General features: G+C 35.6%; 1 protein-coding gene and 1 long non-coding RNA gene across 2 annotated transcripts; both read left to right on the top strand.

Annotated features, from left to right (window-relative positions):
• On the top strand, positions 1 to 741 carry LOC136823653 (uncharacterized). Its single transcript, XR_010849058.1, has 2 exons — positions 1 to 93; positions 356 to 741. It is a non-coding gene; the product is annotated as an uncharacterized lncRNA (long non-coding RNA).
• Positions 742 to 8,797: 8,056 nt separating this feature from the next.
• LOC136823692 (uncharacterized) lies at positions 8,798 to 14,166 on the top strand. The gene is made up of 7 exons (XM_067079858.1): positions 8,798 to 9,034; positions 11,291 to 11,496; positions 11,697 to 11,805; positions 11,946 to 12,369; positions 12,592 to 12,787; positions 13,061 to 13,460; positions 13,531 to 14,166. The coding sequence occupies exons 1-7, from the start codon at positions 8,798 to 8,800 to the stop codon at positions 14,164 to 14,166; spliced, it is 2,208 nt and encodes a 735-aa protein (XP_066935959.1).
• Positions 14,167 to 15,521: the final 1,355 nt, after the last annotated feature.

Genomic DNA, 15,521 nt, shown 5'->3' with positions numbered 1-15,521 from the left:
TTTCTTCAAAAGGTTTAGTCTTGATGATGCTACCTTGATTGACGAGGTGATGTGTTGTGACATACAGAGTGTGTTTGATAGTGAGAGACCAAGGTATTTGTAACTGTTGGTTTGATTGATAATATTCTCTTTATGTTTTATTGAAAGAGAAGTATCTTCTGTCATGCTGATCCTTTTCCCGGTACCGAAAAGCATCGTTTCAGTTTTACCAATTTTTGTGTTGATGATAAGTTCATTGTGTTCTAACCAAGTGACAAAACTATTAAAGTCACTTTGCAGGTTCTCATGGATTCGGGCGATATTCTTATCTGAATAGAAAATTACAGTGTCGTCTGCATACATCATCATTTTACAGGTGGTTATGGATTTTGTTGAGTCGTTGAAGATTAACAGAAACAGCAGAGGTCCCAGGATGGATCCTTGAGGTACGCCACAGAAGATCTGAGATGGAGGTGATAATGATCCATTGTAGCGCACACGTTGATGTCGTCCGAAGAGGTAACTTGAGATCCAGTCCTTTGCTAATCCGTTAATTCCGAAGCTCGACAATTTATCGATGATTGTCGAATGACCTATGGTGTCGAAGGCCTTGCTGAGATCGACAAAGATTGCACCAGTCAACTTTCCATTGTCCATCTCACGTCGAATGCTATCACAGAAGTAAGCAGTTGCAAGTTCAGTTGATCTTTTACTTCGATATCCGTATTGATTCGGAGCAAGGAGATGATTGGATTCTAGATAATTCATCAACTGGGCGTGAATGCATTTTTCGTAGATTTTGGAAATAACTGGAAGTATACTGATGGGGCGGTAATTTTCAAACTGACGATTATTCCCTGATTTGAAAATCGGTGTAATCCGAGCCGATTTTAGCTCATTTGGTACAATGCCAGTTGATATAGAGTTGTTGATGGTGTGGGTTAACGGTTTTGCGATGACATAAGCAATATCTTTGAGGTAAGATGCAGGTAAATCATCTAACCCAGTAGCACATTTCCGTTTCAAGTTTTTAAGGTATTTGAGTACTTGAATATCAGAAACTCTTGAAAGTTTGAAACGACCACTGAAATAAGGTCCCAAAATTGCTGTTTATCAAAAAAAGCAACGACTCGGCCGAGAGTTAAGGGTCAAAAACAACTGTTTAGGGTGGCCTGCACATAGGGGCACCTGATCTAGGGTCGGGGCTAATTTTATGGCTTAAATATTTTCTTCAGGAAGTTATTTTATCAAAGGAATTTTCGAAGTCCAGACTTTGATCTCCTGTTATTCGAGATAGGGACCATGAAAAAATAGCCCCGACCCACGGTTCGGTCCGCAATTTATCTGGCTTTCAAGAAAATCTAAAATCGCTTTTTGATAGCCAATACAATCGCTGCATTTGCAGGTTTAGTGGGCCCCATTACTCTGCTAAAGAAAATTCATTGGATTTGAGAAAACATCAAAATTACAGACCAGACAAAAAATTACGCAATGCCCTCTACAAGCCATTGTGATTGGCTGATCGGGAAAAAGACGTGAGATCTGATTGGCGTAGAAAAAATTGAATTTTTTTTAAGAAGGAGGCGGGGAAGAAAAAAAGGCGAAATGTCTCAAAATGAACTTCAAAAATCAAGAAACTTGCAAAAATTGAAAGGAAAGAAATGAATTTTATTCTTCTTGTGAAATATTTTATAGCTCATTCATAGGACGGGGATGTATCTAAACTAGAAGGACTAGACATCAGATTTAGAAGAACGAGACAAGGTGTCTTTTTGATACACAATGCACCAGAATGCACAATATATTTTAAACTTTCTGTAGCTCAGACATAAAAAATCCAGAAAAAAATGACTCCAAAACCATCTGAAATCCATTTTTTCTACATCCTGAAGAAAAAGAAAGATTATTATAATAACGCTCTATTTACTTATTGAGCACTCTACGAGGAGAAGATATACACCCTCTACAGAAAAAGAAAGAATATAAATAAATCTAATATAAATCAAGATTTGTGTCATCAATCCATAACCTTAGAGATAAAACTTTCAGTGAGACAGGGATGGTTAGCATAAAATACCCATATTTTACTTCCATTCTCTTTAAAGACCATAATAGCATAACATAGCATTTTAATCTACATTCTGCCAGAAAAGGGATCTTAGAGAATGAAAGAGCCTTAGCTCTTATGTAGGGAAATTAAATATCTAAAGTGAGGAGAGGGAAGGGGGTTTAGCATTTGCCAGCAAATAATAATGAGCTGAGTCAGGCTGGATTCTCCATGAGTTTCGACCAATTTTGAGGTGGTACCACAACTCCTTCTTCAGTTGACAGTGAGAGAATTCTCTTGCTCTTGTCATCTGCGACTTGAATAATATCAATAATCCACAATTAATAAAAGTTAACTAACCTTTGTTTTATTGTAGTTGAGCTCCAGCACGCATTTCAAATTCAAAAACATCTCAAAACTGAAGAAAGCTCGGCTTTTTCTTCTTCCCATCTTCTTCGTTCTTAAATTGCACTACCATCATCATCATTGACAACACCAAAAAAAATCTAAAGCTTTTTGGAGAATAAAATAAAGAATTGTAAACAACAAAGAAGTGAATAAAAATGAAAACTGAAGCTATAACTCTGGGCAAAAATAATGCCCTTCCAATAAACTTGTGAATCCAAAATACAGTTAAAAGTGTTTCCTGATTATAAATCATAATTCTTTGAAAGAAAATACATTTTGACTCTGTTAAATGAAAAGAATACCGGTATGCAACAATTAGAAAAAGAAAATATCAGAGTCCTTCCCCTCTCAGAAAAAAAGAATTTAATGATTTCGAAAGATCGAGTGACAAATAACATTTTCCAGACTGTCCGGATTGAACGTACTTACTAAAATAAATTGTTTCAAAACATTCGAAAACATTTGGGCGCTCGTGTGAACACTAAAAAACATTCGATTTTCAAAGCGCTGTTTACATTTGAAAATTCGAATGTATTTTCGGGGTAAAGCTCTGTTTAGACTTAAACACGGAAAAAACTACAGACTCGCAAAATTCACCTCATTGATTTCCTCGAGTTTACAAGGAACTTTGCACTGTGGCAAAGACAGGTGTTATTTTCTGCTTTCTCTTGTTTTTCATGTACGAAACGTTACAATTAAATTACGGAGTTGAAACAATTTTGGATATCACTGCCACGTTTGCACATATCAACTTGGAGATGTCAATGCCTCGTTGCACGCATCAATTTAGAGATATGGTTGCCTCGTTGCGCCTATTATTTTGAAAGATATCCCTGTCGTTGTTGCATATATCGCTTGTTGTTGATCGTGGTATCAATGCCTCGTTGCACATACCACCTTACAAGGTATGAGAGTTACATTTACATTTTTTCTATATTTTTTCTTTACCATTCAGAGGCAACTACACAGGATTTATTGTCATTTATTTCGGAACAGATTTTTATTTTCTTTACATGTCATTCTTGAGATTTTGACGATCAGCGATTTTCAAACTTCTACAAAGAACCTTGCAAGGTGGCAAAGACAGGTGTTAATTTCTACTTTCTCTTGTTTTTCATGTACGAAACGTTACAATTAAATTACGGAGTTGAAACAATTTTGGATATCACTGCCACGTTTGCACATATCAACTTGGAGATGTCAATGCCTCGTTGCACACATCTATTTAGAGATATGGTTGCCTCGTTGCGCCTATTATTTTGAAAGATATCCCTGCCGTCGTTGCATATATCGCTTGTTGTTGATCGTGGTATCAATGCCTCGTTGCACATACCACCTTACAAGGTATGAGAGTTACATTTACATTTTTTCTATATTTTTGATCTTATGACCTTACTTGTTCTGGTGCTACAGAAGGAGCCTTGACCGCTGCATTCGTTGGGGCCATCATTCCTCAGGTTTTTATTCTCCTACAGGCAACCCTCTAGTGAAACTTGCGCTTGAAGGTGATAGAAATTTCAATGCTAGCAGAAACTTAAATTCAAAGAAGAACAGCAAGGAACCTTTAACCTCAGATCTTATTCTTATTCGTCATGCTAAAAGATTCCAATTTCCTAGTAACCTTGGCACTTAACGTTACGTAGTTACAACATTTGCGTTTCTTGTCTTTTTTCTCCTCGTGTTCAATGCGATATGATTCCAAAATTAAATTAAGATTTGTTCTTTATACCTTTACCACTCCAAGCTAAGACGAGAAATAGTGGAGAAGCGTGTTTCTCGGCGATCGAAGAAAGACGAGAAACGAGTTTCTCAACGGTTTCGCAGGCTAGCGCCTTATGCTGCTTTATATATCTTATGCACGCAGATTGGGACAAGCTGCGCGCATGCGTTGAAAATATATTTAAAATGGTACCTTTCGATTCTGATAATCCTCGCATTTGCAGAAGAGCGCTAACTGAGATTAGTTAAGTTAACCTTTTTAACTCTTCTTTCCTAATTTTTTCTTATATGTGTAAACCGAGACGATCAAATTTCTACGGCCCGTTCGATAAGAAACAAAGACAACGAAATCTGTGAAGAAGTGGTTCGAACAAACGTGAATGTACGATTAGTAACCGAAAATTTACAAATGTAGAAATATTTTTGTTTAACAAAATTGTACGTAAAGGGAGGGAAGACCTTTAACCTCCGAAGGTTGGGGTGACGGATGCCATCGGTTCGGAGATAATGTTTCCTCCAGAATAAACAGCCACTGGGGGTTTTACTCTACATGCTTCGTCACAAACTTTATTTTTTATATTTTTACGAGTTTATTTTTGGAATTCTTGTTGTAAACTGAAAAGCGGAAAAATTATCATTGTTTTAGTGTTAACCAGATTGTCATGGTGTTACCACTTCAGTATTTTTCACTGGTCGATCGTTCCATAATCATTTAACTTTTATATCATATGAGCTTGATGTTCAAAAGATAAAATAAATGATCGCTTTACTTTTCACTTATAAGTATTATATTATATACGTATATATTATCTCAGCTAGTCGTGTTCAATGCAATATGATTCCAAAATTAAATTAAGATTTGTTCTTTATATCTTTACCACTCCAAGCTAAGACGAGAAATAGTGGAGAAATATTATTTTCATCATGAATTACCCCTGGACATTTTGATTTTTAACCCCCTGGACACGGGTTATACCCCTGGACAAACATCAAATCAACCCCGTGGACACAAAAAATTACACATGGACATTGGAATTTACCCCCTAGACATTGCAATTTTTTGGTATTTTTTCAATACCCCTGGACAATTCATCCTCTACCCCAAATGAACGGATTTTTCTGGAGGAGCCCATTACGCTATTTTTCCTAGACGGAATCACCTGAGAAAAGTGCTGTAGCGCGAATGAAGGCTTCAAAAATTTGTCTGTCGCATTGAGATTAAAGCCTGAAGGGCTAGAGCAGAGTCTTTAACCTTTCCCAGGCAAGGAAAAGTGAAGCAACTAAAGTCTGTCCAGATATAATTGGCAGTGGAAACAAGAATGCCTGTAACTTTTGATAGTCAAATATAATTATGGAAATTTTTTTTGCTTGTTTTAGAGAATCAAAAGCGCTATATTTGAATGTATTTTTGGTTGAAAAATTCGCGATTTTTAGCAGTTTAATTTGCGATTGTAAAAATTGAGCTATTTTTCTACTTATCCTATAACGTTCATTTTTACACCAGTGGTAGTTCGACCTTAGGTTAAGAAGTTTGTTAAATTCAAGGCAAACAGAAAAGTCCTTTGGAAGATATGGGACCCGAAATACCCCTTGGTAGCACTTTTCTGTGAAATATCAAATCTCCAACTTATTACTAAAAACGGGGGTAGTGATATGATTGATGAAACAGTTTTTCGATCATAACACATTTTACAATCTCTTTAATGACCTCATAGCCAAACCGTGTTTAGTGTTTCGGGAATTAGCAAAGTTCTATTAATGACTTAAAAATAACAAAGGCAATATAAGTTCATGCTTATCTTTTCAATAAAAACAATGATACTGTGATTTCACTTCATTTCGAAATAATGATACCAATAATACCAATGCACCAACACTTAACATTTTCAAACTTTTAATTGCACTGTTCAAAAAAGATAACATAACCTCCGTTTTTAGTAATAAGTTGGAGATTTGATATTTCACAGAAAAGTGCTACCAAGGGGTATTTCGGGTCCCATATCTTCCAAAGGACTTTTCTGTTTGCCTTGAAATTTAACAAACTTCTTAACCTAAGGTTGAACTACCACTGGTGTAAAAATGAACGTTATAGGATAAGTAGAAAAATAGCTCAATTTTTACAATCGCAAATTAAACCGCTAAAAATCGCGAATTTTTCAACCAAAAATACATTCAAATATAGCGCTTTTGATTCTCTAAAACAAGCAAAAAAAAATTTCATAATTATATTTGACTATCAAAAGTTACAGGCATTCTTGTTTCCACTGCCAATTATATCTGGACAGACTTTAATTTCCCATCCGGAATGTGCCACAATCATGATGATAGATTGTATCTAGTGGTTGTTTCATCCCCATGTATTAGAGAAATCTATTTAATTAGGGGTTCTCCTGCTGCCAAGGAAGTGAAAATGTATTCAATTCAACTCAATACATTCGATAATCACATTTCAATCGTTCAATTAACTTTGATTAAATTCGATAATCAAAAAGTTCGATTTGATTTCTAATGAATGCATCAAAAATACACTTATCAGCTACTCTGGAAAAAGTGAGCCTACCTGAAACACTAGTTTAGTGGGGACTCAATAAGTTTTTTTCACATTGGTGCAATGCAAACATGTTCGATCCCACCCACCAACCTTAAACACTTTTTCACGTTACCACACAGCAGAAAAAAAAGAAATTTTGAGCATCGCATTTCCCCTGGAAATATCTTCAATCTAAATCCCATCTGCATCTCCCCCATTTAAAATTCACAATTCGATTGACAAGGCTACTTACATCTTGGAGTATAGCCTGATGATCTGTACTGGTGTCTGAAATCAAATAAATGAATAAAGATTACACCCCTATTCTACTAGGGTAGAAAGAATCTCTGCTACGCCACCAAAAAATTACATATTCTAGTAAAAAGTAGAACACCACTGTATACTGCTACCATTATGTTAGTTTATTTCCCCGCCGTAGAATAAGAGCTAGTCTCCAACCATAACCAAGACCAGATTTCTAAGATTCGATTTTTATTAAAAAAAGACTGACTCACCTATATCAAAAACAAAGACCAGATATTCCGTTGGGAGGGCATGCCTGATGAATATATTTTTATCAATGAAAAAAAAAAAATTATTCATCGTGCATGCCCAATGAATATAATATATCCGTCGATGAAAATCTTTATTCATCGGGCATGCCCGATATTTTTGTGTTTTACTGCCAATAATTTCATATTTTACTGTCCATATTTTTTTGATGAATATTGCTACAGATACTCAACCATATAATTTGCCTTCTTTATGAAAATGTTGTGTCTTATGAAAGAACAGAGAGTGTGGGTTTGCCTAGAATATGCTAGAAAGTGTATGGTGGTGGTTCTTTTCTGAACGAATAACTTGTTAATAAATTTTGTGAAAGTAAAGAATCTAAAAAAAGTTTTAAAATTGAATAAAAATATCTAGCATGTTCTTTTCTAACGATTTAACGACCTTGCTTGATTGATTGATAATAAAACAATTTGATACCTCTTTTTTGACGTAATTTCGCTCTTTCCGAAAGGTGAATTTTGACTTTAAAAGCTTATAAGTGGGGAACTTGTGGGTGAAATTTAAACAGTAATAGCTCAAACTTTAAAATAAAATATCTACTTTCTACATATTAAAATTTCAAGAACTTTGAGACATTTGCTCGGCCTCGAGACGCCGAAAACTGTCCGAACTTTTTCGTGGGTCACCCGGTATACCCTCTTATAATTTACTTATATTTGATTTCTTCACAATGGCTTCAGCCCCCTGAAAGGTCAAACAACAGCTGGTTGCACTTGATGTAACTGTGCTTACATCGGTCAGTTAGTCACACTAGCGTCCCGCCAAAATGCGTATCAAAGATTAATGCTGCAAAAGCGCTATATCGTTTACTTGACTCTCAAGCAAAGAAAATGTGGAGCAAAACTTCTAAAGGGATTCATGAAAAAATAACCCGGCGCTTTTTAATGAAATTAACATTTTCAAAAATTGCCTAAAATTTGAGCCATAGATGAAAAAATTTGAGCCAAGCCAACCTTGAAAACTAATTTGAAGATCAACTTCCCAAGAAAAAGATCTACGGGGGAGACGCAACCCACCTAGATCCGCGCACCACCGGATAGGCTGTTTCCCGGAAATTATGCCGGACCTCAAATAATGACCCATTTACATGTGCGGAATTATTTTTACTTTAGCGTATAAACCAGGCCTTAAAAATCGAAGCGCTGTCTCGGGAATTGAATGAAAAATTTGGTTGGTTGATTTTGGCTGCTGCACATTTTATTTTGTTTCAAACTTTCAAGTTTTAATTAATTGTCTTGCGAACTTGATTCAGGTAACTCTCATCCTTGTTGTGCAAATACATCCTGTAGATGACTGATGCTGTTTTTTCTGAAAGCTAGGTTTCCTAGTGTGACTAACTGTCGGTCGGTACCGTAACATTAGGACGCGCACACGTTCATAATGGTAGACAAAGTAGCGGGACTCATTCTTGAAAACTGAAAGAGAACACTGAACACGTTTTTTAAACATACTGTTTCTTTTCCTGTTTCCTTCCCCTCGATACTTCATCTGGCGACGAAGAGACTTTCAAAGAACCTTGTTGGATGATAGACGCTCGTGAAATGGCTGGGTACAGTGGACTACCCAAATTTGACCCTGAGTTACATAAGGAGAACACTTATGATGCATTTGTGGATTTTGTAAACTATTTTGCTTACGAGTATGATGCCATTGCCAAAGAACCACCGAACAGTTTGAAGGAGCCGGTTGAAATAGAGGCTTGGATTCAACAAAACAAAAGGAAGCAGTTCCTGGGAAGGGTTGACTCAAGAAACTGTCAAAAGGACTATGAGGAGGAGGTACCTCAACAGGAGGATAGAAACAAAATTTGGGGCGTTTTCCGAGGGTGGGGTATCAGCCCCGTAGGAAAGCATGATCTTAATCGGGTTACGACACTTCTTGGATCCCCAAAATGGAACACCTATATGGACCCTCTTATGGACCCCATTATGGACCCCATTATGGAATACCAAAATATACGGCAGCCGAGCCGATAATTACGGCAGCCGAAACGACGATTTGAATAACCGTTTTTCCGATTTTCCGAGAGGGATAATCCAATACTAGAACAAAAGACGCTAGCAAATAAACTTGTTTCATTTTATCCAGCAAACTTAAAAACGATTCACCTAAAGTTTGTGCGGGAATTGCGAGAGAAATGAAGTTGAACAGTGAAATGTTTATATTTTTACCACTGATTAAATATACTTTTAGGTGTCTATAACATGTTAATATTATCAAAATCATAAAGTGTTTTTATTCAACTATCCTTGTGCAAAGTTTCAATGTTTATTTTTCTATGATGCTGAAGATACAAGAAGATATTTAATATCAAGGTTGAATTCTTTTGCTAACCAATTTATACAGAACTATCTCTTTTCTTGCTTCTTTCAGTTAAATAACAATGTAGTCAATTTTGAACACTCAAGAGGAGAAAGAGATTTCTAGTTTCTCTCGAAAGTGTGCATATGGATCTGAGTAGTGAATGAAACTCATCAAGACAAGAAAGCCTTGTCCAAAGAAGATTTTCATGGTTCGTACTTCAAAATATGGGACATAGAATAGAATCATGGAACGCAGATATTATTTTCTCGATAAAAGCACTGTATCATGAGATTTTGCACGAACCAAATAAAATAAAGTGAAAAGTAACTCTAAGATGAACAAAAAACTCTGGTTCTGAGCATCATATTGTACTGATTTGGAATTTTATGAAATAATGTAGAGGAAGTAGCAGTAGGACACATTGATTTGATTAAATTTAAAATCCTGTGGCTATCATTGAAAATTAAGATCAAACCACTTTGTCTTCTTGTGCTTCTGGCATGGTTCGACTCTGAAGCTACATATCTCTGCACCCTTTTTGAAAGTCCTCGTACATGCTATGATTTGGGAACAGTTGAACATATTTTTCATGTACCAGTTTGTTTCGTTATGGATGGACATAGCTGCATTTTTTACAGTGGTATGGATATGCTGCTGTAAGAAGAACTGTTTACATTTTATTTACGTTGTTAACTTGAGTGAATGTGGAATATTGTGACTGATGTTGTATGAAGTGACGATAAATACATATACTCAATGATAAAATTTTAAGATATTAAAAACATTTTCTGCTAAAAAGGAAGTATTTTTTACCAACAGTTTTGATAAAATTTTATTTACTAGGCAACTCCCTATGAAGTGCTACTGTGTGAAAAATTCTGAGGGTGCTTTAATTGAGAATTTATTTTGAATGGAAAGAAATATTTTGGAAGGCAACTTCAAAGAGGAGGTCATATTATTATTCAAATACTTTTACATCACTCTTGATAAAAGTGAAGCCATAAAGAATTTGTAAATATTTTATATAGTTTTCAAAATCCAAATGTATATACAGGAATTTTGTAATGTGATGTTATTTTTTTCAAAAAATGTTTCATGCTTTATTTACTATTTGTTATTTTGTTCATCTGCTCTTGATGAAACACAAAGAACACAGGAAAACAAAAAAGAACTGTTTATATCTTCTCATCTCACAATCTCTTTGTGTATAGAAAAACTCTTGTGTAGCATTTACATTTGTGAATCAATTTTGGCATAGCAAAACAGAAAATTTCCTTCATATAAGTATGATACAAGACAGAAGAAATTACAGGAGAATTACACGAAAGATTTTTCATTCCCCTCCCAACTTCGAACTTTTTTATGTCGCAAAGTATTTTTCGGTTCGTTTAGATTACGAAAACGAAAGTGAAAATCCCGCTCGACCAATCAAATTGTAAACTTTTATCGCGCTCGACCAATCAAATTCCAGACACGTGACCATAATATTTTGATTTGCGTAGTATTGGATTATCCCTTTAAATTTATTCTCGAATACTTATTCCGTATAAAGAATTACATCATGTTTCTTGAATATTACGCAATCGTAACGGGTCCATAATGGGTTCCATAATGGGGTCCATAAGAGGGTCCATAAAGGTGTTCCATTTTGGGGATCCAAGAAGTGTCGTAACCCATCTTAATCAGTATTTCTCTCAATATCTTCCATCCCTTCATTATCAAGTACATAGTATCCAAGGATAAAACAATGGGTCCTTGCTTACCGTCCAGATGACTTATCTGTCAACACCAATAATGGTACCGAGCGAATCAACAAAGCATTGAAAGAGGGTGGATTACTGGATGAAAGGCGAAGCACCGTAACTGTTTTGCTCAATCAGATCATTTATAATTTCATTCCAGAACTTCAAAATAGTTATGAGCAACTCAATGTGGAGTAAGTTTTATTCTGTTTTTAATTCTAGTTAGCATCTGGGTAATTTACATCTGGAGTAAGCGGGTGGACGTCATGTCAGATACTTGGTGTAGAAGCGTTTGTCCTAAAAAGGCAGTCACTTAGTTAGTGCCAATAACGTAGTGTAATAATTGCTCTTAACCATTTCATTTTCTAATTTTACCGAACACTTTCATTTTTAGGTTCTCCTCAAAACATAGATCCTATGATTCAAACATTCCGAAGTATCTGGTTAACCGGTCGAAGAATTTCCTGGAACACAGTATGCAAAGGCTCAAAAATGTGACAACCTAGCTGAAAAATTCCGTTGAAGTTATCGAACTTGGTGTCTTTTCTGTCTTGAGCCAAGCTTGCTTTTTCAAAGAAAATTCAAAGCAAGAAGTGAAGCAAGAGACCAAAGAGGATATCAAGTTAGTAGAAATAAATTCTAGAGAGGAAAACGAGAGCTCCACCGAAGAGAATCAAGACAAGACAGAAGAAGTTCTCAAGAAAAAGTAAACGTATCACCAGGCTCAAAACAAAACCCTTTTATTTTATTGGGTGACGAAGAACATGAAGTTGACAAAAGAAACGTGGTGCGGCTTGGAACTGATGCACATGTTGGATCTTGTGAGTGTCGCGACTTCAAACGTCACAGGTCCCTGTGTAAGCATTTTCTTGCTATCATCGAAAGTGCTCATTGCAATTTCAATGATCTTTCAGTGCTGTTCAGAAATGATCCTTTGAATGTCCTGGATTCGAATATTTTTGGTGAGGAGAATGTTTCAGATATTGCGGATGAAGTGCGAGACGACAGTAGCCCAATTGTTAATGAAGTTGACTACAATTCTTACCTTGAAAATCAAACCGATACAGGTTAATTTTTATTTCACATTTATCAAAATCTATAACAGCTTTCAACACAAGCAAATTCTTTTGTAAAATTTAATTCGAGATTTGTCAGTTGCTTTCGTATCTACACCTTATTTCACTTTAATAATGTGAAGAAAAGATTTTCTGAGGGGTTTTGTATAAAATTCTCTTTCTTTTCTTACGGACACATTGTATAACTTCTATTACTTAATTATATTTTTGTAGATTATGATGATTATAGCGACCATGGCACCTTCGTTGACAAAAGTGATTTGATGGCCAGTGTCAAAGAGATGACAATTCTTTGTCATCTACTCAATGATCGTGAAATGGTTAGTCTTTGTACAAAAAACGTGAAGGAGTTGGTGCGAAAAGTTAAAACACATTTGGAAGTAACCAAAAACGACACATTGATAATCAGGTGAGAGTTATGCTTTCTTTCTACGTTAATTTATCTTTAAAAAATTGGTTGTGTAAATTCATAAGTTTTGCCTCAAAGAAATCTTCAGCGAAAACAAAGAAAGCTCTTTAGTAGCTTTTAATAGAAATCGAATTAGGTAAATAATGAAACAAAATGAAAATGAAAAAAAATGAAGAAGAAAAATTTTTAATTCAAATCTTTCGCCATTTTTTTTCTACGCGAAAAAAAAGGGTGTGACAATTTATTGATTCGTTCATTATAAATTTCTTTCAGATCGCCAAAAAAACGACAAAAGAAGCGAAAGTCGCCCTTAAATCTTTCCAATCTGCGAAGCCCGCCAAAAGGCTCAAGATCCGTTCCGAAGCATCCCTTTACCGGCAGATTTGGCGTATCTGCGGAAGTTACCCGTCAATGGTACAGGGCAAAACACATACTTGTGGATGAAGATGATGTTGAAATTAATGTCATCGAAGATGGCTGTGTGTACGAGGTGCCTGAATTTGCAGACTGCGCGCAACCGCCATCACCCTGCACGCAACCGTCATCACCTTCCCATTTTCAAACATCCGATTTCATGGCAATAAAAGATGTTAAGGGAAAGAAACGTCGTCTTGACTCAAGTGCCTGCCTTTACAACAACGACATCAAACAACAACTGTCATCGCCTGTTTTTTGAAAGAGAACTCCGTTAAAAGCGCCCTTGGGTTGATGGCTGATCGGTTTCCTGATGTGAAAGGATTTGAATCCACAGCCCAACTGAAGCTTTATCACCTTTATCTGCGCATGGTACGAATTTTGTGCAGATACTTCACAATGGAGAGAACCACTTGATAACGGTTGCCTCATCGAAACAAGATGAGGTCGTTATCGATGATTCTCTCGACTTTCCACTCAATTCGAACTTGCAGCGACAAATTGCCCAACTCGTACATTGCAAGGAAAGCCAAATACGGGTCACAAGGGCTTCTGTCCAGCAGCAAACAAACAGCGTCAACTGTGGCTTGTTTGCAATCGCTTTTGCGTTTGATGTTAGCGCTGGACGTGACCCTACGCCCATCCATTACGATGAAAGTTGTATGCGGGATCATCCCGCAAAATGCCTGAAGGAGAAGCAACTGGAAAGGTTCCCGATATTAACGAAGAGAATCAGGTCAAAATGTTCTAGCCGTTTAATACTCATTGATATTTACTGTGTGTGTCGCGACATTTTTATTGAATTGGAGGTGGAAACAAAGAATGGAAGGTCTATGGCTATGTGCTCCATATGCGATGAGTGGTATCACAGAGAATGCCTCAACATACCTGTGAAATATTTTAAATCAGAGGCTTTGGCCAAAATATTATACTTGGTTAAATCTCTACTTTCTTTTGAAATTTGATTTTGACTATTTTTGAAGCTATATTACAACAGTTTGAATCCATTGTTTCCATGCATTTACATAAACTTCTGTATTATAATCTTTTAGCTTGCTCAGTAATCAATTTTGATTTTGCCATATGACTTTTGTCTTGGTTATTAATCTAGTAATCTAAAGTCTGTTCCACACATTTTGATAAATTGCTGTATAATATAATAAAAATATAATAATATATATAATATTTGATGAAAAGTAATACCTCGTTGGAATAATGATTTTGAGTGGATTATTTTAAAGCTTTAAAATATTTTTAAGAATTTGAAAATAAAGATGAAAAATGAAGAATTAAGAATTTGATTTATCTACGGGAAAAATCTTTTATTCTACGGTTTTCTAAAATTTTAAACTTCGCTGATTTCAAATATGTATCCAGATTTTTCGTATCTTTCTTGAATCAAACGTTCCAGCTCTCAAAAGTGGGTTCGTTTTTGGCCATTTTTAGCTTACTTATTGTCCTAGACAGATATGGAAATTCTAAATACATATTTGAAATCAGCGATGTTCGAAGTTCAAGATTTTTGGTCCAGCGGAAAGAATTTTTTTCTTCTTCATTTTAAAATATTTTTAAAGATTTTAAAAGCCTTACAAAAATCCTCTCAAAATTATCTTTAAAAAAGGTATTATTTTTTTATTATATCCTGCCTCTTTCGAGAGCAATGAATTAAAATGTGCGGACTACCAGTTTTTTTGGAACAGACTTTAGTATCAAATTTTAGGTATAACTCGGGGCTATGTTTATTCCTCGTTTCTTTTTTAGTTCCCGTTTTGCTTTTGATACCGTTGCGGATGTTATATTATAGGGTTTTTAATATTTTTTATTTTTTTACTTTACTTTTATTTTCCCCCTTCTAAGGATGTTTTATTACTAGAGACTTACTAATCCAGCTTGCTTTTTTGCTCTTTTGACGGCACACATTTTTGATTTTGACCAGCGTGGTTTTCTTTTCCGTTTTGGACCTTTTTCATTGAGTATTAGCCCAGCGTTTTTTCTGGTCCTTTTTCCTTTTAGTTGAAATCCCTTCTAGGTTTTCTTAGTTCTAAATTTCCTTTTTAAAGACCATTCGTATCGATCTCGTGAGCGGTCCGCTTTGGTCCTTTGGAGGCAAGACCAGATTTACGTATAATTCATAACAAAAAACGAAAGTATCTGTATATTTTAGTTTTTAGAGAACAGTGTATTATTTATACCAGATTTATTAGCCTCCGTCTCGAAACGCGGTCAGCGAATTTTGCGGATAATTTCACAGCGAAAATGCATCCAGTGAAATGTGAGTAATGTATCATGATTCAAGTCGACTGACATAATTATCCACGTA

Source organism: Clytia hemisphaerica, unplaced genomic scaffold, assembly GCF_902728285.1.
Source record: "Clytia hemisphaerica strain Z4C2 unplaced genomic scaffold, Clytia hemisphaerica genome assembly, whole genome shotgun sequence".
Taxonomy (NCBI): domain Eukaryota; kingdom Metazoa; phylum Cnidaria; class Hydrozoa; order Leptothecata; family Clytiidae; genus Clytia; species Clytia hemisphaerica.
This window is presented reverse-complemented; position numbering and strand designations above follow the sequence as displayed.